Source organism: Pyrgilauda ruficollis, unplaced genomic scaffold (genome assembly GCF_017590135.1).
Source record: "Pyrgilauda ruficollis isolate IOZ18807 unplaced genomic scaffold, ASM1759013v1 scaffold3, whole genome shotgun sequence".
In the NCBI taxonomy this organism is placed as follows: Eukaryota; Metazoa; Chordata; class Aves; order Passeriformes; family Passeridae; genus Pyrgilauda; species Pyrgilauda ruficollis.
The window spans coordinates 5,173,752-5,197,755 of NW_024524377.1; the positions used below are offsets into that span (position 1 = coordinate 5,173,752).

The 24,004-nt window shown below is 38.5% G+C and overlaps 1 protein-coding gene across 1 annotated transcript in view; it reads left to right on the plus strand.

The window, feature by feature from the left end:
* NCKAP5 (NCK associated protein 5) overlaps positions 1-24,004 on the plus strand; it is a 242,907-nt gene that overhangs the window by 183,127 nt on the left and 35,776 nt on the right. The window contains exons 12-15 of the mRNA XM_041473262.1: positions 894-1,082; positions 1,552-5,396; positions 6,090-6,267; positions 10,420-10,498. Coding sequence (XP_041329196.1) covers positions 894-1,082; positions 1,552-5,396; positions 6,090-6,267; positions 10,420-10,498 — 4,291 coding nt within the window. The remainder of the gene's footprint in view (positions 1-893; positions 1,083-1,551; positions 5,397-6,089; positions 6,268-10,419; positions 10,499-24,004) is intronic.

Here is a 24,004-nt window from a genome sequence, read left to right on the forward strand (position 1 = left end):
TTTTCATGTAGTCATGTCTGGTGTTCCTGGTAATTAAAATGATGTCTGATTCTGTAAGGAAACTGGAGAATAGTGCAAGCACTTAACACTAAAGAAGCTTCAACGCTGTTAGGCTCAAGAATATTAGTTTGAAAACAAATTAAAGGCATCCTAGCTACTCCTACAGAGGTTTAATATTTTACCTAAAGTGCTATCTACTCTTCATTACTCTCTTCCTCAAAGCTGGCACTTAGTCACAGTCAGCTGAAATTGCATTTGGAAAGGGGCGATAACTACACAAGTACTAAAGGCAGCCATAAAGTGTCAATAAATTGCATAAGCAAGAGGCTTCAGCTGTCTGCGAGCGACACGAAGATGGATTGTCCTACGTCAGAGAGTTTCTTAGACAAAGCTTTGAACTAGATAGGAAACCAAAATTAGACTGTAATGGAGAGATTCCATTCTCAGTGGACATTCTGCTCAGGATACTAAATTAATTTACCTTGTCCAGGCTGTGCAGCCTCATCTGTTACATTGTGGGGCTATAATGCAGTTGTCAAGATGTACTTGTATTCTTATAACTTTGTTTTCTGTATCTTACCGGCGCACGCTGCTTATGTATGAAGCATAATTCAAATAGACTCAGAATAATCTTTACAATAAGAAGAGCAGAATACTATACTAGTCCAAGAACAAAGAGAGTAAACACTGAGGATTGTGGATTTTTTCCCCTGACAAACGAAATTGTTAGCAATTTTAAATTTATTTCTCTGTATTAAATTCACCAGATGCTAAATTGCATGAGAGGAAGGTGTAAGTGGCTTACTTGCTTTTTCTTTGCCATTCTTAATCAAGGAGAAGTTAAATGATCATTTTCTCCCCATAAGATACTCCAATTTCTTCTCATATTTTAGGAATGCCAGCAGAATGTGAAATCCAGCATACCTGTCTTGAAATGCCAGAGTCAATTAAATATGACAGGCTCTAGCCGCCTGTACCCTCGGAGCAGCTGCAGTAGCAGTGAACTCTCCCTCTCAAGTGCTTGCAGTGAATATTCCAGTGGTTCCTCCTACACTTGGAATGATGGAAAGACAAGCAAAAGGGTAAATCAAATTAATTTTCTTCATGTATTACTTTAAGTTAATCTGAAACAAGATTAATTGAAAAGCTGCCTGTTTCAGAAGTTTTTTTACTTTCCTCTCGCTTTTATATTGAAAGCAGCTGTCACTAAACTGTTACCCCACCATTTAATTTTTTTAGTGATTCCTTTATCACTCCAGCTTACTTACAGTCTCCTCATTTGTTCAGACATTTATTCTTCCTTTCATAGTCCAAACTGCTCTTCTTCTTTATCTTAATCCTTCCATTCACATTGTTCTTCCTACAGGTTTTTAATGCACTGCAGCCTTCACACCACTGTAAAATCCTGTATTAAAAAAGAACTTTGCTTTAAATAGAAAAGAATGGAATGGAATGCCCTTATGCAACTCTTCTATCTCTTTACCAAAATGGTAACACTTTTATTGACAGCACTTGTGAGTAACACAAGTGATTTTTATTTTCTTTTGACAGTCATCTGTGAGATGGGATAAGAGAATAAGCATTGGTTCTTCGCTCCCAAGCAACCTCTCAAGTCCTGCAGATGATCTACCTCCCACTCGTATCAAGGAAAACCATATCTTAGAAGGGCTCAAAAAACTGCAGGAGCAAAAAATACTACTTGAATCACCTTCAGTAATATCAAAATGGGGTTACAAAGATTGCATGAACTCCAACGAAGGAATATATTCCCCTGGAATTAAGTGTGGCGGCCATAATGAACAGACTCACTGTAAGCCAGTGGAAATGGGAAGTGTTTGCATTGAACACAACAAAACTTTCTCTTATGATTCAGATTCCCATGATGATGCAGATGATGACTCTTCATCCTTACTGTTGCTGCAGGAAGTTCCAAGCAAAGACTGCAGGACCTATTGTAATAAATTAACTCATAGCATTTCTGACAGTCTCTTTGACTGGGATCCTAACAGGAAACATTTGCCAGAAAGAAGTTCATTTTTTAATTCAAAGGAAAGACCTGAGAAATTGACTAGTTTTGTCAGTGGCTTTCAGGCAGAAGTAAAATCATGCACCAGAGCAAAGCTGCCTGAGTTACAGTTAAATCAAAGCCATTCTAATATGGGCTGGAAGGACTTTAATATTCAGCTTTCAGACACTGATGACAATGAAGTCTTGGATGAATTGCATATAGAAAGCAGCGATGAGAAAAGTCCCTCAGATTTATTAGCCACTCCCTTTCCTGAGAAGTACACAAAGACCTCTGACTTGCTCAAAGTCACAGAGAATTCTCAGTTTGTATCTACTGACAAAGAAGAGAACCAGATACCTGTTCACCCAGACATTAGGCCGAAGCCATGTAATTTCATTAAACAACAAAAGGTTATAAAGAAGACCTCTTCTGAAGAGTGCATTACGGTAATATACGATGCTAAGGATGGTGAGCCAATTGAATTCAGCTCACATCAAACTGGAGTTGTCACTGTAACAAGAAATGAGATTTCAATCAACCAGCCACAAACTACGTCCAGTGCGGAATACACTGAACTTATACCTCAGGGAAGAACTGATTTGCAGCCAGGACCCAATGCTAGAAACTACACTGCTTCAGAAAGACAGGAAGATGAAACTGGGAAAAATACTCTTGAAGATAATACAGGGAATAAAAATACAGCTGTCCCCCTGACCTGTGGTGAATTTTCACGCTGTGGAAGGGTGACACAGCAAAATGCTTCACGACAGAAACTAGTGAAGCCAGTGTATGATGCATCATGCAAGGCCAATTCAAGCTCCACTGTGCATGCAGGAATCAATCAAAAGCCACATGTAACTAAAATACCCAGCAGAGGTAAATTTTCTCCCCAGAAAACTCTGATGACTGAGAGTGGGGAGGCACCTGGAGCTCTGTCAGTGGGCCCTACAGCCCTTGAGAAATCACCTGCTCTGCCACCTGTAAAGCTTTCAAGATTCAAAAAGGCTCAAAGCCCACCTCGTCATTTTGATTCAAAAGTCGAGTTTCAGGTTCCAAAGCCCCCTGCCCATGCCCTGCCTGACTTGAAACGTCCTGGCAGAGGAGATGGGTCAAAGCATCCAAAGAGTCAGAGTCCAGCATCACCATTGTTGCCTCAGCACCTTATAGAGCCCAGTAGCTATGGGGAACCTCCAACCAGAGACTTTCATTGTGATTTAGCTACTGTGGAAGCCCGGTCTCCATCCCCACCCCTTCCTCCAGGCAGGACAACATCCCTGTTGATTCGGCCTAATTATGCTAATTCTCCACCTCGAGCAGTAAAGTTAGGAGGAGCTGGTCCCACTGAAACAGCAAAAAATGCACTGAAATCATCTCCATTAAAAGGAACTGTGAACTCTGGTTTTCATAATCAATCTAGTCATGAAATGCAAGCAAAAAATGTATCTTCTGGGGCCAAAATTGAATTATCTTACCTTCAAGAAAATGCAGAAGGAATTATGCAAAATAAATGCACATCTCAGCAATCCCACAGTGCATGCCAAGGACTTTCCAAAGTTTCCACAAAGCAAGCCTGCCCAAAAAATCCTAATCAGGTGGGTCTCCATAGGAATCGTGAGTATTCCAGCACAGATTTTCAAACAGCCAGGTCCTTTTCACTAGGCTGTCCATCACTGGAAACAACTCCTTCACAAGACACCTATTCCAGCAAAAACAATATTTCCAGTGACAGTGGGCTGGATCAGCTACAAAAGATGCCAAACATTCTCCCCACAACTCCTCAGTGTCACACGACGAGCACAAGTGAGCCTCTGCTATCTCAGGTAAACAATCTCCCGTCAACGCTGTTTCATGCCGGCGATGCTGCACACGCCTCTCAAAACTCTAATGAGAGAGGAATGAAAACCCGTCTCCCTGTAGGACTGAAATTGTTTGTCAAATCTCCCCAGCTTCTCCGCAAGAGCTCTACTGTTCCAGGGAAGCAGGAAAAGGACAGTATAAATGCAGCTTCCAAAAGTAATGGGAGTTCCAGTAAGTACAAGCAAAGTGAGTCGGTGTGCGTAAGCGCCAAAGGTGCAACGGATGCGGAATTAAAGGACTCCAGATCCGATTCTGAAGTGAAAAATAATTGTGCTGTGGGACTTAGTATGGATACGGCATCAGCTCATTCACATGAAAGCTGCAACTTGGTGGTAGACAGAGGAGATGGATTAGAAAACAAATTAGTTAAGAGGTCTGTTTCTTCTGGCAACAAGTCGCACTTGAAGCCAGCTCTGGGCATGAACGGAGCGAAAGCTCGGAGTCAGAGTTTCAGTGTTCACACAGGGGAGAAGCCATCTGCCCCTGTGACTGAAGGTCTCGGGAAAGTACGGACTCAGATTATTACAAACACTTCTGACAGAGGGAATTCTCTAACGAGGCAGAACTCAGCCATGGAAGGGCTTCAGATCAAGGCTGCTCCCGGGACAGCAGTGGCACCAGAGGCTCTTTTACATACTACTAAATCCACAGAAAATTCTTGTCCTAGACAAGGCTCTCTTGGAAATATGAGCAGTTGCAATAGCCAGCATGGAAGCCCAAGCAAATTACCCTTCAGACCATCTCAAAAAGCAGACCAGTTTCACAGCACTTCAAAATGTGATGGAAGCAAACCATTTTCTCAGAAAGAGGCACGCAGTCTATCTGTGCAGAGTGAGAAAAGCACCGAAAGCTTTAAGCATGAAGCTCTAGGTAAAAAAAGTGTTCTGCCAGCAGAACTGGAGTTAGAAGCCTCAGCTACTGTATCTTCCAAACAAATTTTGTCCTTCCAAAGCTTTGATGGAGTAAAGTGTCCTCATAAACTGGAAGCAACAAGGTCACGAAGACAGCAAATGTCTTTAAAATTAGCAGAAACCTCTGAGAATGTTAATGATCTTTTGAGTTCACCATCTCTGCAACCTACAATAGAGGAGAAAGTCATGTTATGCATTCAAGAAAATGTGCAAAAGGGTCAGGGACAAACCAAATCCCCCACTGTGGAGACTAAGCAAAAGACTGGGCCTTCTATAGCCAGTTGGTTTGGCTTCCGAAAGAGTAAGCTCCCAGCACTGAGTAGCAGGAAGACTGATGTTCCTAAAACTAAGGTGGAAAAAAGGGATACAAAAGTTTCAGGATTTGGAATTAAGCAGGCAAAATTAGAGAGAAGAAAAGAAAAGAAGAAAACTGAGCACCACTGTGAAATAGAAAATCAAATCAACAGGAAAGCTGACAATGGTGACATTTTAGCCATGGAGAGCAAAATTGTGAAGCCTTCCCAAGACTCTCCTGGTGAGATTGAGTGTGAACAAGTCACAGGTTCTACCACAGCTGCCTACTCACCAAAAGACAGCTTCATGAGAGAGCTTTTAAACAGGTAAAACTCCAGAACACAATTTGGGATGTGTTGATATCCATGTAGCTTTACAGATGCCCAGATGTTTAGTGCATGTTATTTTCGTGCTAAGAATGCACAGTAGCAAACAGTAGGTTCACAGTTGGGACTTTAATTTCTACAGGAAAAAAAAACCAAACATTAACAATGGGATGATAATTTTGTTCATGTTCCTTTAACCAAACCATTGGTCTTTGAAATTAAAGATAGACGAGTTACATCGAAGCTGATAATTCAAATTATTCCAGAAGTCAAGAATCTAGGCAGATGGTGTGTAAATATAGAGGGTAATTAGGTACATGTTTTAATGTATTCCATCTTCCTGTACTGTAACCAGAAAACACATATTTGGTAACTTGTCAGAATTAATTACCTTTCCAGCTCTCACAACCTTTGGTCACAGAAGAACTTAGCAATGGGTATATTATGTTTTCACGTTTGCCCCACAGCAGTCCCAAATATAATATAAATCATCACCTGTGAAAGGCTAAATTGATATACTACCTGAAATTGCAAGTGACAGGTTTGATCAAGGCTAGTTAGAAACATTTATCACTCAAAGGTCTAGAGACAGAAAGATACAGAGAGGTTACTTTAAACATTAAAGGAATGGGAAAGTAGAGTGATTGAAGAAGGGCAATGCAATTTATCAGAGGAATCACTCTCTACCTGCAGAGTTGATAAGAAAGTAGCTCAGCAGACAGAAAGTGGATCAAATAATGTTTCCTACAGGAGTGTGTCGAAGGGCAGCTCCCAGGGCTCCTCTCTTCACAGCAACTCTATCAGCTCTCAAGGAAACCACAGGAAAAACAGCAACACAAAAGCTGATATGGAAATGCAGAATCAGACCCTGGTAAGTGCTTCAATACATGAAAACATTATTACCTTCTTTTTAACTTCTGGATGTGTTTCTTATTGCCATTGCAGGCAAACAGGATAATAACTGTTTATATATAAGATAGAAGGATATTGTGTAGCTAGAGGATTGTGAATTAATACAAAAGTTGGCAGCTTGGCTATAGGCCACATTATACAGATAGTCATGAAGATTCTACTGTTTCTGCTGGCAATTCAATTCCTGTGAAGATACATGCACAATGATGCTATAATCATACTGTAGTAGAGTGAAATGATAGGACCATTTTTTTATTTTATTTTTTCCCCTTTCCCTTAAAATTGCATGCCAGTATTGAACATTCCTCTCAACATTATAGAAGTCATTAAGCCTAAAAAGTACACTGCTGCTGTGGAAAAGGCAAATCATTTGACCACATTTGGGAATATTTGTCACTTAAGAGGGAATGTTCAAAAGAAAAAACATACATTGGACCTGCATCTCACTTTGTGCCATTAAAAATCTCCCTGTTAATGGCCTGTAGTTAGTTTTATATTTTAATAAGGTACTAACTGTACCTGATAATTTAATTTACTCAGAGGGGAGGAATGTTGTAACATAGAAGAAAAGTTACCCTGTTTTCTGTTAGCTGCTAGAGTCTGGTTCTGGACTGACTTTGCTGCATTGAGAAGCGTTCCCACGGAGTCCAGGATTGTAACCTAAAGTCAGGCTGAAGGGGTGCCCTTCCTGGTGAAGCTTCTTTTAATTAACTTTAGAATTTAATGAGCAATGTCTTGCCTAGCAAGGACCTTCCCCATGATGTTTTAAAGTCCAGCACAAGGAGAAGTGAAATGCTTTAACCCTATAGCATTCTTTCCTCATTCCTGAGATAGCTGCCTTGTCCATATTATTATGATTATTATTATTAACCATCACCACAATTTTAACAAACAGCCTGGAAACTTGTGCCAAATATAATACTTACTCTGAAGCTGAGGCTGTTGCTTTTGTTGTTCTGATAGAACTGAGTTACTGAAGTGCAGCACATACAACTGGGGGAATCTGAAATACACATTCTCTGGGAACATTGCAAAAAGCTTTGTAATGGGAAACGAAAAAACTCTTAGCTTAGGGCTGATGTTGAGGATGCTTGAGGTCAAGGCATTCCATACATAGTTTCAAGACATTCCAGACATAGTTTCAAATTCAGGAAATTTTTTTTTCTTTTTTTTTACTTTAATACTGACGTCTTTGCTGAGAACATCTGCAAGGTCATTTTTTTTAAAAACCTTACAGGGAACATATGCAAAATGAATGTGTTTGAAAACTTTCCTCCTGACTCCTCTGGTATCATCTCTCCTTTGAAAATGTAGATGTCTCCTGCATTATAAAACCACAAATTATAAGCATATCTAAGGCTGTCCTTGTAGTGTCACTGAAAGGAAAGAGAGAGAATGAAAGTCTGGAAATGTGCAATATGCAGGAAATTCAATCCAACTGATCTAGAACTTAGATAGCAGAGCAGAGCCCCTTATCAGAGCCACTCAGTTTAACTATGCCACATTTAAAATGGTCCTGACAGCTTTCTTCACTGTACAGAAGTACAAAAACTCGACACATTGCTTCTACAATTTCTTTCTAACTTATTATTTTCTAATGCTGCAATAATTTGCTGTGCTTTTTGTGTGTCATTTTGTGAAGTCTTTCTAAATGCTGCAATAATAGTCTTTGAAGTATATCTTAAAGAAACACACTTAATTTGTGAAGGAACTACAAAGGTTGTTCTTAATGTACATAAATAATGGAAAAATGCTAATTATACTATTTAGTTTTTAAGGACATGTTGTTCATGGTGAAAAGGCATTACTTCTGCTACGCCATACACTCTTTTGTTAGCAGGGAAACAGTGTTTTTGTGTGGTTTTTGAAGATTAAGTTACATTTATATGTTTCATTTTTTTGAGTTTCATATTGTGTTTCCTGTGACACTTAATTCCTAAAAGAAATACCTAGTGCCAAAAGACTGATGATATCCAGAATAACAAGATTTTAAATGTGCTTACAGTTATTAATGCTAATTTATGAAAGAGATATACCTTAAGATTCCTCAATATGTGGTATTTCGTCTTGTCCTCCAAACTTCTAAAAGAAAACCAATGCAAAGTCTTTAAATTCGCAGTTCATGAATCTTATTACTATCATTCCCAGCTATTCTTTGGTGTCTGCTTACTTTGAAGGAGATTGCAAAAGGCTGGGAGATAGCTGTGCCTGAAAACAGTCACATGCAGTAGGATGGCCTGTTGTGCACTTTTTTCCCCTCATAAAAAGACAAAATTAATGCTTTTGGGGAAAACAGCATAAATCTTTTTAAAAGCCCTAAGCCAGGAAGATTTCTTTTCTTTTCTGAACAATGCAAAGTGCACTCAGTCATACAGTTCAGTGCAGAAGCTGCTGTATTTCCAAACTGCTTATCAGATATATACTGCTGCTTTAAATCCTGGCCAGAACAGTTTCTAACATTAATTTTCTAGCAAGATTTTTTTCCTTTAAAAGCTATTTAATTTTTGATGATTAAATCACTTTTCTTACGATGTGCCAGGTAAAAGCTTGAGGCACTATTACGCCATAACATATGCACCAATTACCTCTGATTTCTGTTCATGCAAAGAATGTTATTGCTGGACTGCCACTGAATTTATGGAAAATGCAGTGTTCCACCAGTGGTGGCCTTGTGCATTCACCTTCAGAGGGATACACTTCCCGTTAGTGTTCATCAAAAAAGCACTTTGCTCTAAAGGCCAGCCAGCAGAAATACATAACACTTCAGCCTACACCAAGGATATTCCATGTTCTCCAGTACTTTTTCATGTCCTTGGCTGGAGTTTAAGGTGAGATACAATCATTTTTGTGCTGCACTGCTTCATTTCATCTTTGTGATTTTATTACAGCCCTGTGTGATTTAGAACAGCCACGGGTTTCACTTTGTGAGGTGGAAGTGTGGCACCAAACCCAAGGCACCAGGAGTTTTGTGTGGCACTCTGTGTGCTCAGTCTGTGTGTTTGGGGAGCACCCAGGGATCTGTCCTAACATTGTGAAATGTCACAGCAGCACTTGGCCACGCACTGTGCGAATGTGAGAAACTGTTCCACCTGGAACTGGGTGCCAAATGAACACTCCCCTCCTCATTTCCATAGCCTGGAGAGAGGCATTTAGTAAGAAAGAAAAGATGTAATCAAATCCCTGGGATTAAGAGATGATAAATGCACTTTTAAAAATCTGGAGAGCAAGTCTTTGGTGTTATACTTAGGCTGTTCATGAGAGGTCAACAGGACTACTTGTGTAATCCAGAGCAAGCAGGATTTACACTGTGATCAAAGATATGTCATGCAAATGATGATAAATTCCAGCGGTTTAGATTACAAAATGTGCTCTTGTTACTGTGAGCGTGCTGTAAGCAGTTTAAAACAGCAGAGAGTGATTAGCAAATAATTTAAGATCCCTGAGATATTGAAAGCAATTTTTTCTGTGGTGCTGCCTTTCTTCCTCTCATCACCCTGGAAGTATCTTTATTCCTGTTTGATTTATGGAGCATAAAAATATGTCCTTGAAACTGAATTGTGGCCACTGATGGCACGTGATGGAGGGAGATTTCACTGTGCTAGGGAGGGACTCAGATTATCTGTACACCTGGGAAATAGGAGTGCAGAATGACAGGGCAAGGATACGTCTTGAAAAAAACCCATAATATCTCAGGGATTTGAATAACACAAACTTGAATACCACACACAGGCTCTTAGAGTGCACTGCATTCTTAAATGATTTTTTTCTCTCTGTCTAGATAATAAATGCTTTTAGACAGAGTTGGGAATAAAAACACCAAAGTTCAGTGTTTGCAAACTGAGCTAGAGACACCACACCATATATTAAGTTTTTATTTTGAAGAAGTGCATCTTCCAAGGGTATTTTTCATTGTTGCATGTTGTGATTTTGAATGAAATTAAAGTTGTTATCATCAGATATCATTCATAGACTAAGACAGGTTATATATTCCACTCTTGGCTGCCATGTAACTTTACTCTGATTTATTTCTGCAAAACATTCTGTAGTTGTCATGAAGCAACATAAACAGAGTCACAGATGTTCTTCACTTTTGTTGTTGCACTGTGTACAGGCTAAAGTAGTCACAGAAAACCTGCAAGAAGAAGAGGAGGACACCATGACAAGGACTACATGTCAGAGTCATGTGATAGGTACAAAATTATATTTTACACTGGATTTTGTTGCTGTCACTTGCAAAAAAGACATGTTTAATTCTCATTATTTTGTTTGTTTGCCCCCTTATGTCTGCTTTAGCCTTCATTTAGCTTCTAAATAGCCAGATTTCATAAAATGCATGAGATGAGTACACACCATTACAATTGTGGGTCAATGCAATGTTTGATTGGAGGGCCTTGGGTTATGAAAGATCATTTCAGCCTCCAAGAACAGTGGGTTACACACAGTGGCTTAACATAAGGGCTGTTGTGCATGGCACTTTCAGTGGGAATAATACTGACATACTGTAGCTCTGTCATCTGGCCTTGAACTAGTAAAGTTCAGAATAAAATTTAAATAGCAGAATAATTGCTGTGATAAACTAAACCACAAGGAACAGCAAACAGGTGTCTGTTCAAAAGACCTTAAAGCTGTTATTGATAATAAAGTTGCCTTTGCTGTAGAAGTAGCACCTCTTCCACCCTGCCTCGTGACTGACACGTACTAATTTTTAATTTTAGTACATGTAAAAATATCCAATAGGCAATGGAGGACAAAACAGAAACCTGAGGTTTGTATTAGAGCAGAGTGTCACCAATATAAACAACTGACTGAACAAGGAAAATTCACCTTTAGCAAGTTCCCTTTGCAGATAGAGGCTGCAATAAAAAATTTCATTAAAAAGTTAAAATCTGACTCCATTTTTTCTTGCCAGAATCTCTTTCATTTCACTGGTACTGCCAACCCAGCAAGTCCAAGCAGAGGTATCATGTCAAAACACATTTCTTTTGGGGGCAGTAGGAAAATGTTTGCATGCTTCATTGCTTGTACAGCCCTTTCAGTCCCAAATTCAGACAAATAAACTCTGGCTGTGTTACCTGAAGGAAAGATCCCTAAACTCTTCCCTCTCTGAGAGCTCAGCCATCACCTGCCTCCATGACAACAGCTGAATAACAAGAGCTTTGTGCAGTGCAAGACTCTGAGGGCATTCTGTCAGTGGGTAGACACTAGCAGAAATTCTCAAACAGAAATTCATGCCTCTCATGCTGTACATAAAGGATTTCTTTTGTGTTACTAGAAACAGGAGAGAATACCTCACCTAAGATTGTTCAAAATTATTTTTCCTCATTCTGAAATAATTACTTTGCCTCCATACCAAAAATTCTCAAAGCTTTTACTTTGAATAATGTGAAATGTTTCAATTTTTCAATCTATACCGAAAAAGAAAAAAAAAATAACCAAAACCACCACCAAACAAATATTTGCAGAGTTTTGGCAGTCCTTTTCATAAAAAGACTCCAGAGTATCCTTGTTGTTCATCAGTGTAATTGGTGGTTGTGGCTGAGGCCTATATATATTGTTTATTTTGATATTTTATTTGTTATTGCATCCTGTAATAGATAATTCTGATGGCTTTTGAGAGAATTAATATTTTGCTCCTCCTACAGGCACCAAATCCGAGTCTCTGTCAGGACATAGTGGTTATGGAGCAGGTTGTCACATGCTTTTAAAATTCCTTGATAGAGGTTCTGGCATTTTTCTGATACAAAAGTTTTCATAGAAAGATACTGATTTTTTTTCCCTGCTGAAACTCTATGCAGCCACAGCTTCTCTCACTAACCTGTTCCATGGCCTCACCACCCTTACAAATAAACAATTTCTTACTAATTCCTGAATCCACTCTCCATCAGCTAAAGGCCCTTTCCCCTTGTTTCCCCAGAAAACAAAGTTTGCTGTGGTTTTTTGGGTTTTTTTTTTCTGTATTTTAATGCATTTATTCTACTGGGTTTTATGAAAACAGACTTAGAGCTGAATGTATGGTAGGAAAGCTATCATTTAGCAGGGAAAATGTTTTTTATGCAGCAGGAAAAGCGTGTGTTTCTGTAGCTGTCACTAAAATAACTAAACTGACAGCAGTCCTGCCCAGTTAACCAGCAAACAAGGTACTAATAACAGTCCTCTAGGTAGGTGTCATGAGAGACAATTCTGGTTCATCACGTTCTAACAGAGAGATACTCCTGGGTATGAATCAAAAAACGTGAAAAATACCAGTTGCTAGGTTTTTAATTGTCAGTTGCTGATCTAAACCAATTGAAGTATTTTGCTGGCTCTTCAGATTTGCTCAGTTGAAGGAAAGAAAGAGTGCCCAGTTACATACAATTTCCCTCCTCATATACTTATATCTCAGGAACACGGGATCATTTCCATATGAAGCAGTCATTATACTGTGCTATATTGTTCTTCAAAATATATTTAAACTATTTTGAAAGTTTTTTTAAAACGTGTTACACCCCTGATGCCTTTGCTGTGGTGTCAGAGAGGAAGCAGAGATGCTTCCCACAGACAGCAGACCTGAGTACCCCTGAGTATCCCTTTGAAGTCCAGTCATCCTCATCTCTTCCCTCAAGCCCTTTGCAATAAAGAAGTTGTGTTTTGGAAGAGGGATGAAGTGGAAAATGCTAAAGTACCTAAGAGAAAATGTACATGATGAAAAGGTTGACTTCCTCTTCATGTCATGGCAAACTCCCCAGCTCAGACAGGTACAGCAGGGTCTTCAAGTGTTCCTATAACTAAAATTCCTTTATTGAATGCACAGATGATGTGTCAAGCTCCTGACAGTATTGTTCCCATGTAAAGATTAAAAAAAGCACCTTCATTTTACAAAGAAAAAAAATTCTGTTCCTCCCAAGGGAGTAGAAGTGTCATTATTTGTCTTGAATTTCCCCATTGTCACAATGACCCAAAAACTTACAAGACAGTTACAGATGACACCTTTGCATACAGAATGTAATAATTAGACATCTTGAGAGGAACAAAGCATTTCTTAAAAAGTTCAATATTTCACATTTCAACTGCTGTTTCAAATTAGCAGCTATTCCTGGAAAAGTGTGATTGTATTAATTAAAATGCATTCAGAATTTTCATTGATAAACAGCTTCAAGGGAAAAGTTAAAAATCCATGGCACATGCAAACAAATGCTAATTGCTGAAGAATTCGTTCTTGCAGACAGCTTCATATGGGAATACCAGGGTATGCAGCAACAGTATTTTTGAGTATACAAAAATTAACAGGCTGTTTTCTTTTTGGGAATGTATCTGTAATGAACAGGAAATTTAGTTGTAATTAATCATATCATTCTTCAGTGTTGTTATGAACCTCTGCTGAGGCTGAAGGGAAAGACTGAATGTGCCATTTTCTCAGACAGCAGCACTTTGGTGATTTATCAAACCCCAGTTTGAAAGTTGCACGATAATAATTTTTCTGGGTCCAGTTTCCATTTCTGTTAGCCCAAATGGGTGAAATTTTGCTGGAAGAGCAAGTCAGCATGGAATAAGCTTTTTGCTAATGATATTCTCAAACTTCACACAGAACACAGCCTCAGCTTATTTAGGCTGATGAGAAGTGTCTGAGAAAGTTTCAAGTCTGTTCTTAAATTTACACTCAGGTTTCAGTAAAAAGAAAGAGGTTTCTTTTTTTGTCACAGATATTTCAATGTGTGAATGTGTTTATTTACCATTGTGGGTTTCCAACAGGCATTTCATCCTTAGCAACATAAGTGAATAAAACTCTTCTGGTCTAAAGCACTGAAATTCAGTGGGAGCATGGGCAGTTCATCTGAAGGAATTGTTTTATTGAACCGGAAAGCTTCTGGTTTCAAATGTTATATTTAATGTGTCACTGATTTGAGCTAAAAGGCCAGATTCATTGTATAATAAAAGCCTGTTGAGTTTGGATATCAGGGGCAGCACTGCAAGTAGATTTTTTTAATCAAAATAAAATCACTGGTAAGATAAAATAGATTTTAACAATCTGAATAGACCTGAAGTTTCTTGTGGGTTCTCTAGAGAGCAAATACTCGATAACAGGAGAATTGGTTGTAGCAATCCAAAATCCATCTGGGTGTTATTGGTACTGCCTGCTCCACTGGAAGCACAAGGCACTTCCTACTGAAGTTATGTTAAATCCCTGAGGCAGGCTGGGGTTAGAATCCACAGCAGAAAGATTCACAGTTCCTGGAAACAAATTATCTGACTGTGCATTGACCCCTGTTGTTTGTTTGGAGAATTCCAACTGAAATTCAGAGCTGGGGAAAGATTATGAAGATAAATGTAGCCAATTCTTGAAACTTTGAAGGACTTGGAACTAATATTTGTCAAATTTTCATTAGAGGTCCAGGTCAGTTGCTCTAAATGGATTCATCCAGTGTTAAATGGGAAACTTGTAGATAATACAGAGCAAATGTCTTCAGAGACTTAAAAGGGTTTTGAAAGTCTCTAGCTTGGTAGAAGGTTGGGCTTGCACACTATTAAAGCAACATTAAAAGTGCACTGTAGACTTTGGTGCTTTGTGCCAGAACAAAAACACACACTGAGGTCAAAGGATTCTTTTGTAGCTCTGCTGTAGCCCAGCGCTCAAATCCATTAAAGTTCTTGATAATCATCTGCCTTATGGCAGGTTTGATCATCATTTTTTCTGCTTTCCAAGAACAACCTTTCAGAAGGGTTTTGCAGTGTAATTTAAAGGCAATCTGGTCAGAAAAAGGAAGAAACTTTTTTTATTTTTTAATTTTATTTTTTTTTTAAGAAACTTTTTTGAGATTTGTCTTCTTTAGGGAGCATTTGGCTGAATCCCTTAGATGCTTCATGTTCCAGAGAGGAAGTATAGTGAGTATTTTGTACGTTGCATTGTCTTTTAAAAGTACCCTCTTTTAAGCTTTATATGCAGCAAAGTGATCAAAGCCCATTTTCAGTAGAAACCAGGAAAATCCTTCACAGCAAGTTTTATAGATAAGCTGCCAGCTCCTTGATAGCAATTTTGCAGATATATTGATAGCAAAGAACATGTAACTTTGCAGACAGAGGAGGGTTTGACTTAAAATGAAATGTCAGCATTACAATTATTTGTATTGATATATCAAATACTAAAGATGTTAACCTTAGCTTTTGTATTCTGATATTGTTTTATTCAACACCCAGTAGCCATATTATGAGCTTATATATATGATTATAAGAAAACACACTTCATGAACATACTTTTCTATGACAAGGGCCTGCGTTCTTTCTCGTGCTCCAGATAATTTTTTTTCTGCTCCTCTTTTCTTCCTGGTTCTTATGTATGTTTTTTCCACACAGAGATCCATTTCCTTTTCTCACCTTTCTCCTCATGTTTGTTCACCTGCATCATTTGAAACCAGTGGTCACTGCTTGTGTGGTACTGCTTGTGTGGACAAGCACAAATCCAGACTGCCATTCAGAGCCTTTCTGTATCCATACCAATAACTATTTCTAACCAACAGATCCTTGTTCCAGTGCCATCTGTCTTTTTTTTCTTTTTTTTTTCTTTTTTTTTTTCTCTTGGTTTCTTTCTGAAATCTAGATCTGATCACTGGAACTGAGAAATTATGTTTCATATTTCATTTCTGAATGTGCCATTTAATGTACATGCTCTTAGTGCTTAGTTATATAAATTATCTATTGTCTTACTCCAAAGTTTGCTGAAAACAATAGCAGTCCCTCTGCTTGTAATAAACTTGTACCAAGTTTCCAATGAGAAAAAAAAAATACTGAACACCCTCCTCTGCCAAACCAATCATTTGGTTTTGTCCACCATTATGCAAACTACTAAAACTGGGTGTTTTTACTGGGGTACTAAGTAAACAGCTATTAAATTAATGTTTTCTCATTCTTGGGGAACTGATATAGATGTGAAGGAAACAAGCCTGATTAATGTGGTAAATACATTAAATGTGACATGCATCATCCTAAAGCATGTCCATTAGGTCTGATGTATTTGAGCAAGCATATTTACATTAAGGAACCCTCAAAACCTAGAGACAGATTACATGAGGTCTGTAGTGGATTACTGAGGTAAATGTAACAGGATAAGTGAGAGAGGAGAGGTGGTGAGCAATTTATTGTGTTATAGCCTGTGCATTCAGTAAAGAGAGGTGATCCACATCACTGTGGAGAGGCAAAGAGATAACCCACAATTTGCTTAAATGCTCAGCAAATCATTGGGTGCCTCCGGAGCATGTAATGAAGAACAATATTCAACTGATATGGTGTCTTCTCACCTCAAAAGAAACCCTCCCTTGTCATGAAGTCTCAATGCCTGAGAAAGCAATTTATCATTTTCAGCATTAATTCCTTTCATCAGGCCATTGATAGAAGTTAAGAACCATTTAGCAATCATAACTGATATAGCAGTTGAATCATTCATTTACACATTTTCAGATAAAGGGAAATTGTTTGCTTTATCTTCCCCATCACCACTCAGCAAAGCTGTGGAATGTCTAGAAGTCTACACGTGAGCTTGCTGTATATAAAAATCAAGCAAAACGAGTTATCACTAAATCCATTTCCAGCCTGGGTCTGTTCCTATTTCACATCTGAAAAATGTTCCATTTTGATACAAGTTGTGATAAGGTATTAGATTTTTCATGAACCCCCTATATGAGCAATGGTACAAGTATGCAAGGATTTATTTGCACATCATACCAAGCAGTTTTCCCAAGCCCTGTGTGCATGTGGAAGGTGAGAGGTTGGTGTTAGATCTGTAGGTGCTGGATGAATTGCTTAGCAAGTGTGCTTGAGCCTTGAAATGGGAGTTCAGCGTAGACAGCATAGAAGGCAACTTAAAAATCTGCTCACTTGCCATATCTAACTAGCGTCCAGCTTGGCTGTTAATCCAAAGGGCTAGGTTCCCAATTGCTAGAACAATGATTAATTGATAAACAGTAAAATAATTTCTTGCCCCTAGCAATGTTGGGATCCAAACTTGTTCATTAAAAAAAAAAATCAAAACAAAGCAAAAAAAGCCTCAAACTGTAACACCATGAGTGTCCTGAAGGATGGGAGAGACCATCACAATCTTATCTACCATGGTGTCACTGTACAGACAGGAGGCACATTTGAAAGTGCACAAAGAGACCTGAGATCATTGGATAAAAAGCAGTTCCATTTGTATTTTGACTTACCAGAATACCTCAGTCAGTCTCTCTAAATTTCTGCCATTTGCTGCCTCCATGTAACATCCCCAAAGCATTTGCATTTCCATGCGATTATCAAGCACTATTCTTCCCCTTTTGTACTCCAAAATCTTCATTTTCTGATCCTTCAACACCATTGAAATGACCTGTGGCTGTTGTTTACTTACTTTTCTGAACCAGAACAGCTAAAATGATTCATCACTGATGGGAAATCTGGTTTAAAAACTAGTGGGCATTGCAAGAACAATTGACTGTCCTGTGTGTAGAAACATCCCCTAAGGCTGGAAGTCCTGCTCAGGGACCTCATCAGTCAAGTTTTTTAAATCTTCAAGGATATTGTTCTACATCTGTCCCTGACCAGTGTGCCATCTCTTTGGGAGACTTTACAGAACATTTAGCAGTCCCATGTTGCTGTGCTGCGATATTTGTGTTGCTGAAGATGTGGTGTGGTCCTGCTGTTGAGTGGCCTTCCAGGGCAGTGTGCAGCAGCCTTAATTACCACGCCAGGTCTTGCTCATCACAAATACTCACCCTGGTGCATAAAGCTGAGTAAATATCCTTTCCTCCTACTGAGTTGCTCTGCACATTCTCAGTGGATCTTTATCAAAATAAATGCCTGCTGTTTTGTGTGTGTTTTTTTATGGGTGAGAAGGTGAACAAGCTACACTGCAGAACAGACAGCTGAGAGAGGAGTGGCATTATGTGTGTTTGGAGCACTAGAAACAGGATGAATAGTGTCAGCTGTGCTCTGTTCTTGACTTGTTTGGCATTTGGGCATTGCTGCAGGGGTTGACTTTGAAGTAATGGTCTAGAGGAGCAAGAGTAGATAACAGAGTGAAACTTCCATGCATTTTTCTAGATGATACTTGTATTTTCATGAAGATGATGGAGAACCTTGCCAATGTGAATAATAAGAAACTAACATCCATTAATGTCTTCTAATTTATGTCAGCTTACCTTCTTCACAGTCTGGCAAAGACAAATCATTTCTTTGTACTTTAAAGATAATACACATAGCATTTGTCTAATTGCCAATTCTTCTACAGCTCTGCTGCTGCCTACTGTCTAGCTTGTCTTCGCTCTGTGGAGAGAATTAATATTTTGGCTCAACACTTCCTTATTAGCCACAGTGATTTGCTGTTAATTTGCTTCTTTGTCATTACATCTACTCTCCCAGAAATACCAAATTTTATCACTAGAATGAGAAGTGTGTCTCTTTATGCATTATATATAGGATACAGTCTAATTATTATTCAAGATACTGAGAATCTGCTGGTCTCATTCAGGCTTAAAATGTCAATTAAACAGGATGGCCAGGTTCTGCCACTCTGAAGTTAGTGCTGCTGTGTTGATTTACAGTATTTTACAGTCTAGCCCAATCTATATTCATTTTATCACTCAAATCAGGACTATGCCTGATTATCCTGCCTCTTACAGGATAGCACACATTGGTATTCTCTATAGCAGTGTGAGTCCTTCTGTTTGAAACTTTTTTACTTTATATGGTGTTTTGCTCCTGGCAAGGGCCATCTGTGGATGTGTGTATGAAACTTCAGTCATTCATTTCCCATTAATTCATATAGCTGAAGTACAACTGAGCAAACTGAAAAGCATTTCTAGTGAGGATGTGTTATTTTAAACATGTTTCATCTGTGCTCACAGGGACTTCATGCTCCTTTTCTACAATGAAATCTAGTATAACTTTCATGAAAAATACATTTTTACCTGAATTATCAGTTAAGTTTGAGCTGTATTGGCATATGCCCTTCCAGATTCTCACTCTGATGATAGGATGCCTATTGCTATTTTTTTTTTTTTGCTGTTTTTAATTGAGTTTGAGCTTTGATTCATGTCTTCAGTCTGACACCTGAATTGTTGACATATGATTATGCAATTAGTCATCATTGGAGATCATACAAAAACAGACTCTTCAAAAAAAATCACTCTAAGAGAGAAATAATACCTATACAATTAGTGCATAGTTTTTAATACTAGATTAACTCAATTTTTCAGTGTTTGGACAATTCACTGTTAGGAAAAGAAAAGGAAATCAATCAATATATTTACAGTGAATAATTTCTTTACTTCCTGTCTTTAACAAGCAGAGGTGCAGTATGTTGTTTCAAAGCTGTCATCCTAATGGTGTTTTTTGTAGCACCACATGATGTGGCATGCATTTTTTTGCAAAAAACAGAATTCCTGAAAAAAAAATCTGAATTCATTCTTCTGGCTTCAAATTGTGATGGTTTCTTACCAGCTCCTGCTTGCCTGCAGTTAGTTCCACAGCTGGTTTGGAACGAAACTTAGCTACCAGAATGGAAGGATTATAGTGCACCTAAAAGTTACTTAAAGCTTTGTGCTGTTTTCACTCTATTAATAAGTTTTCATTAATTAAGAAATAAAATCAGTTTTTAGTTCAGGTGTGCATGTATATTTTAAGTGATTGTTAGCAGTACCCTTAAGTAAAGCCATCTGTCGGCCAAAACTAAAAATAAATTATTTAAAGCTTTATTTAATATTCATGTGGCTTTAATTTCAGTATTTTTTTGTACTAACAAACAAAAAGCAGTGATGTTCCAGAATAAATATAGTGTGTTCTCTAGTGCATTTGCAAAACCCAGAGCTTTCTATGCACTTAGAAACTGGTCCATGTTTACCAGAGACAGCATTTTTGCTTAAAGCACTATCCCTAGTCCTATCTGTTGGGAATAGAAAATCAAAGAAAGTATCTCACTGTGAGTAAAACCAAACTCCAATTTATAAGAGAGTTGCTTAACAGCAAGTAAATCAGTGCTTCCATCCTGTTATCCTTAAATGCCTCCAGCCCAGTCATCAGTGAACACATGGAACATGGAACATCCAAATGCTCCCCTGGGCACCAAGTGCAGCCCATGTCTCTGAGCTGCTAAGTGTGACCTCTTCACTTCTCTAACTGTGCTTTAATGCAGTTATTCTTAAAATAAACCAGCTGCCTCTAATACTACCAGCAAAACCCCAGTCTTTTTGCTTCTTGGAAGTACTTTGCAGCTTGCTGTTAATTCCTGAAGAACCTCCAGAAAAGCTGAGTGGAGGTATCTGTGCACAAGCATTATTCATGGCAGGGATTGCAGGTTGGCTATGCTCTGACTGCCAAACATCCATGTCCTTTATCCTCATGGCAGCACTCCAGGGATGGAGAAGTGGGATTAGCTCTGTGTTTTCATGTGAAGAACTGGGACATAAAGCAAGAGAGATAAAGGCCTGTGGTGACATGGAAAGGGCATGGCTGAGGCAGCTCTTAGCACCTGGGTAGATTACAAACCATCCTGTCTTGGGCTTTGCTGTTTACAGGCAGGACTTCTGAGAGCTGGGATGTGTCTTTCCTGTTAGAAGGGGAGCATCCATCCATACCTTGAATGAGCCATCCCCAGGAAGGTGTTCCTGACGCTGTGCAATTGCTGGCTCCCAACCCTCACATTTCAGGGTTCTGAGAGAAACAGAAGGCTGTGCTCAGTGAAAAAGCCTGGGAAAGCTCCGTTCCTGCATGGCAGCAGACCTGTTGCTTACCGTGGATTCACACCCTGCTTGAGATGTGAGGACTTCTCCTTCTTCTCAGCTCTTACTCATCTGTAACTTTCTCAGAGATAGTGGCAAAGTTGTAAGGCTGATTGGCAATATAAAGCCAAAGGGAGATATAGAACCAGAAAAGAGGAATAGCTCCACAAAGAATTTCTAGGCTGGCCTCATTGACAGCCAGGCTGCACCCAGTCTTCATTTAATTACCTTTTACACAGAGCTTCAAGCTGCTCTTCAAATGAGTTATAAGTCTCAATATATCTTTTCTAGTAGGACTAAAATAGTATCTATTCCTAATATCCTGTCTCCTGAGAACAGTGAGTAGATTTTTAGAAGGAAAATATAAGAGCATAATACAAGAGAGATAATTCCAGGTGCCATTGGCTGTAAGACTTTCCCAGCTGGAAAACTGCACTTACACCTTTGTATTTAATAGAAACTTAGAGATGTGGAGTAGAAAATTCAAAAAATTATCCAAGTTCCTTCTCCAGCTCATTTTGTCCTCTTTAACAACACTGTTCCACGTAGCTTGCCCCCATTACAAGCATGCCTGGAGGATGATAGAAAGCATTTGTTGGGAAAAAAAAAGTCCATAGATAACTGCTAAATTGGAGTACAAGATCATTAGTATTCTCTAATAATTAAAGCTAATCTTGACTTACTAGTGGAAATATAATTTGAGATGGGACTAGAATTAAAATGAGGCAGCAATTATCTCAGTTTCAATGCAGAAAATACACTTCAGATGGGATTGTGGTCATGGAAAACTGTGAAGACAGCTGACAATTTATTGGATAAATGACATATTGAAGTTTGTGGGTTTTGCAAAATAAAGCATGACTAGGAAGAAAATAGAAAAACCACTGAATAAGTTGGTAAAGTCTGTGTTTATTTAGTTTATTGTTATTATAAATAGGCATAAATTGTAATCCAAGACTCAAGTAGCCATGAATGGAGTTCCATAATTTGAGAATACACAGCACAGTCCTCCAATTTATCCTTCTTTAATATATGTTGGAGATAATCCCATGCCACCAGTGCAGTGCCCATGGGAGTGCAGGGCTGTGAAAAGTTGGGTCTTTTCTAGTTTTACCTTGGATAGCCTTTGGGCTTTTTAATTTTGCACACTGATTGTACCTCAGATCTAGATAGAAAATAATAATGCACTCATCTTTGATCAGCTGGATCAAATTATAGTGTAAACCCAGAAGGAATAATCTACTTTAAATTGACATCGATTTGGCAGAAATATATTTTCTCTTTTTTTTGTGGTTGCTTTAGCATTGCAGATGAAGAGAAGGATGTGCAAATAAAGAGATCTGTTTTGCCATCTGTAGTTTAACTTCTTCCTGCCAATGCCACATGTAGCTTAAAGATGTTTATTAACTTTTGAAAGAATTTTGCAGGGACCTATCAACATTTGAAATATTCTTCTGAAAAGAAAAAAAAAAGAACAATAAAAAAAATCTATTAATTTTTAATTTGGCATGTTTCAAAATGCTAGGAAAAACTATACTCCCTTTGTGTTCCAGAAGAAAGCCAGTAGATGTTATCTGGTTCCCCGTGACAGCTTAGTGGAAACTCTTGAACTTTCTACTGCAAAGAAAGGTAATTTGTTAGAATTTGTTTATTCTGTTACTGATGGGAACTATGTCCTTCCATTTTTAATGTCCTGGATCCTCCTTAAAGAAGGCCTATTCAGTGTTATTTACCTCTCAAAACCTGTCAAGGCTTGAGTCTGTACTTCTGAAAACAGCTTGCTGGAAATTTCCCAGCGAAACTGTTCTTGATACAGAGCTATTTTTGACTGATATTTTTTTCCTGAAAATGCCTGCTTTCTGTGGAGAATTCTGGTGGATACTTAAAGACTTCAGCTGAAATTTCTGTCAATCATGTGCAGTTTTGTAGGCCAAAACTTGAAAATTTATGTGAGGAATATCTCAAACCAGCTGTAGTGGTGAACACAGGGGAGGATTCCACAATTTCCATGAGGTGGGATGCTTCTTTTAAAGAAAATATGTCCCTGTGCTACTAGTATTATGCCTAGAAAGCCTGATGCAAGCAGAACTACCTGTGATCTTTCTGACATAAAATACATTTGTCCTCTTTGTTGATGTTTATTTTTAATGTTAAGATAGATTGGCCATCGAAGTTAAGTAACATAAAGCCTCCAAACAGAAACTCTTTATGTGTCATTTGAAGTAGAAATAGGGTCTGTTTGCAGTAATTGCATCTGGTAGCCATCAGTGTGTTTGATGAGTACACCGTGGTGGGGAATGGCTGAGGTTATTGAGCTGCTTCTGGAAATCTCAATCCCCCCAAGCAGCAGCTGCCTTCTGTCACTCGTGGCACGAGTGGGTAGAGAGGCAGAACTGCAGTTACAGCACAGTAGGACCTGTAATTATTTCCCCTCCAACCTGTAAGGCCTTTCCTCTGTGCCACCATCCAGAAATGCCTCCTCTTGTTATGCCTAATTCTTAGTAGGTGAATTGCCTGACTATTTTGTGTGATGCTGTATTTATTCACAAATACCTGTTCAATAGAACTGCTGATTGATGCCTTACTTTAGCTCTGTGGGCAAAACTTGGCATCTTGTGGTTTCTGTAAAGATTTTTATGGATTGTTCAAGAATCATAGAAAACTCACTTTTTTTTTTTAAATAGGTGGTCAAAATAACCAGGAGTTATTTTATAGACTTCTCTGCAGTGTAACAGTCCCTATGTAAAACAGGACTTGTATGTGATTTGTGAATAGACTGAGCATCTGTGAAACTCATTTAGGATGCAACATAAAAAGACTTTATTAGAATGTGAATCTTTACTTTACCTGAGGAAACATTATGAAACACTCCCAAGTTATTCAGTTAAAGGTTTGTTTGCAATAACATGTGGCATTATATCCCCCTTAGCAAAAGCATGTTTTCACATTATTGAAGAAAAGTGTAATCAGAAGCTTTGT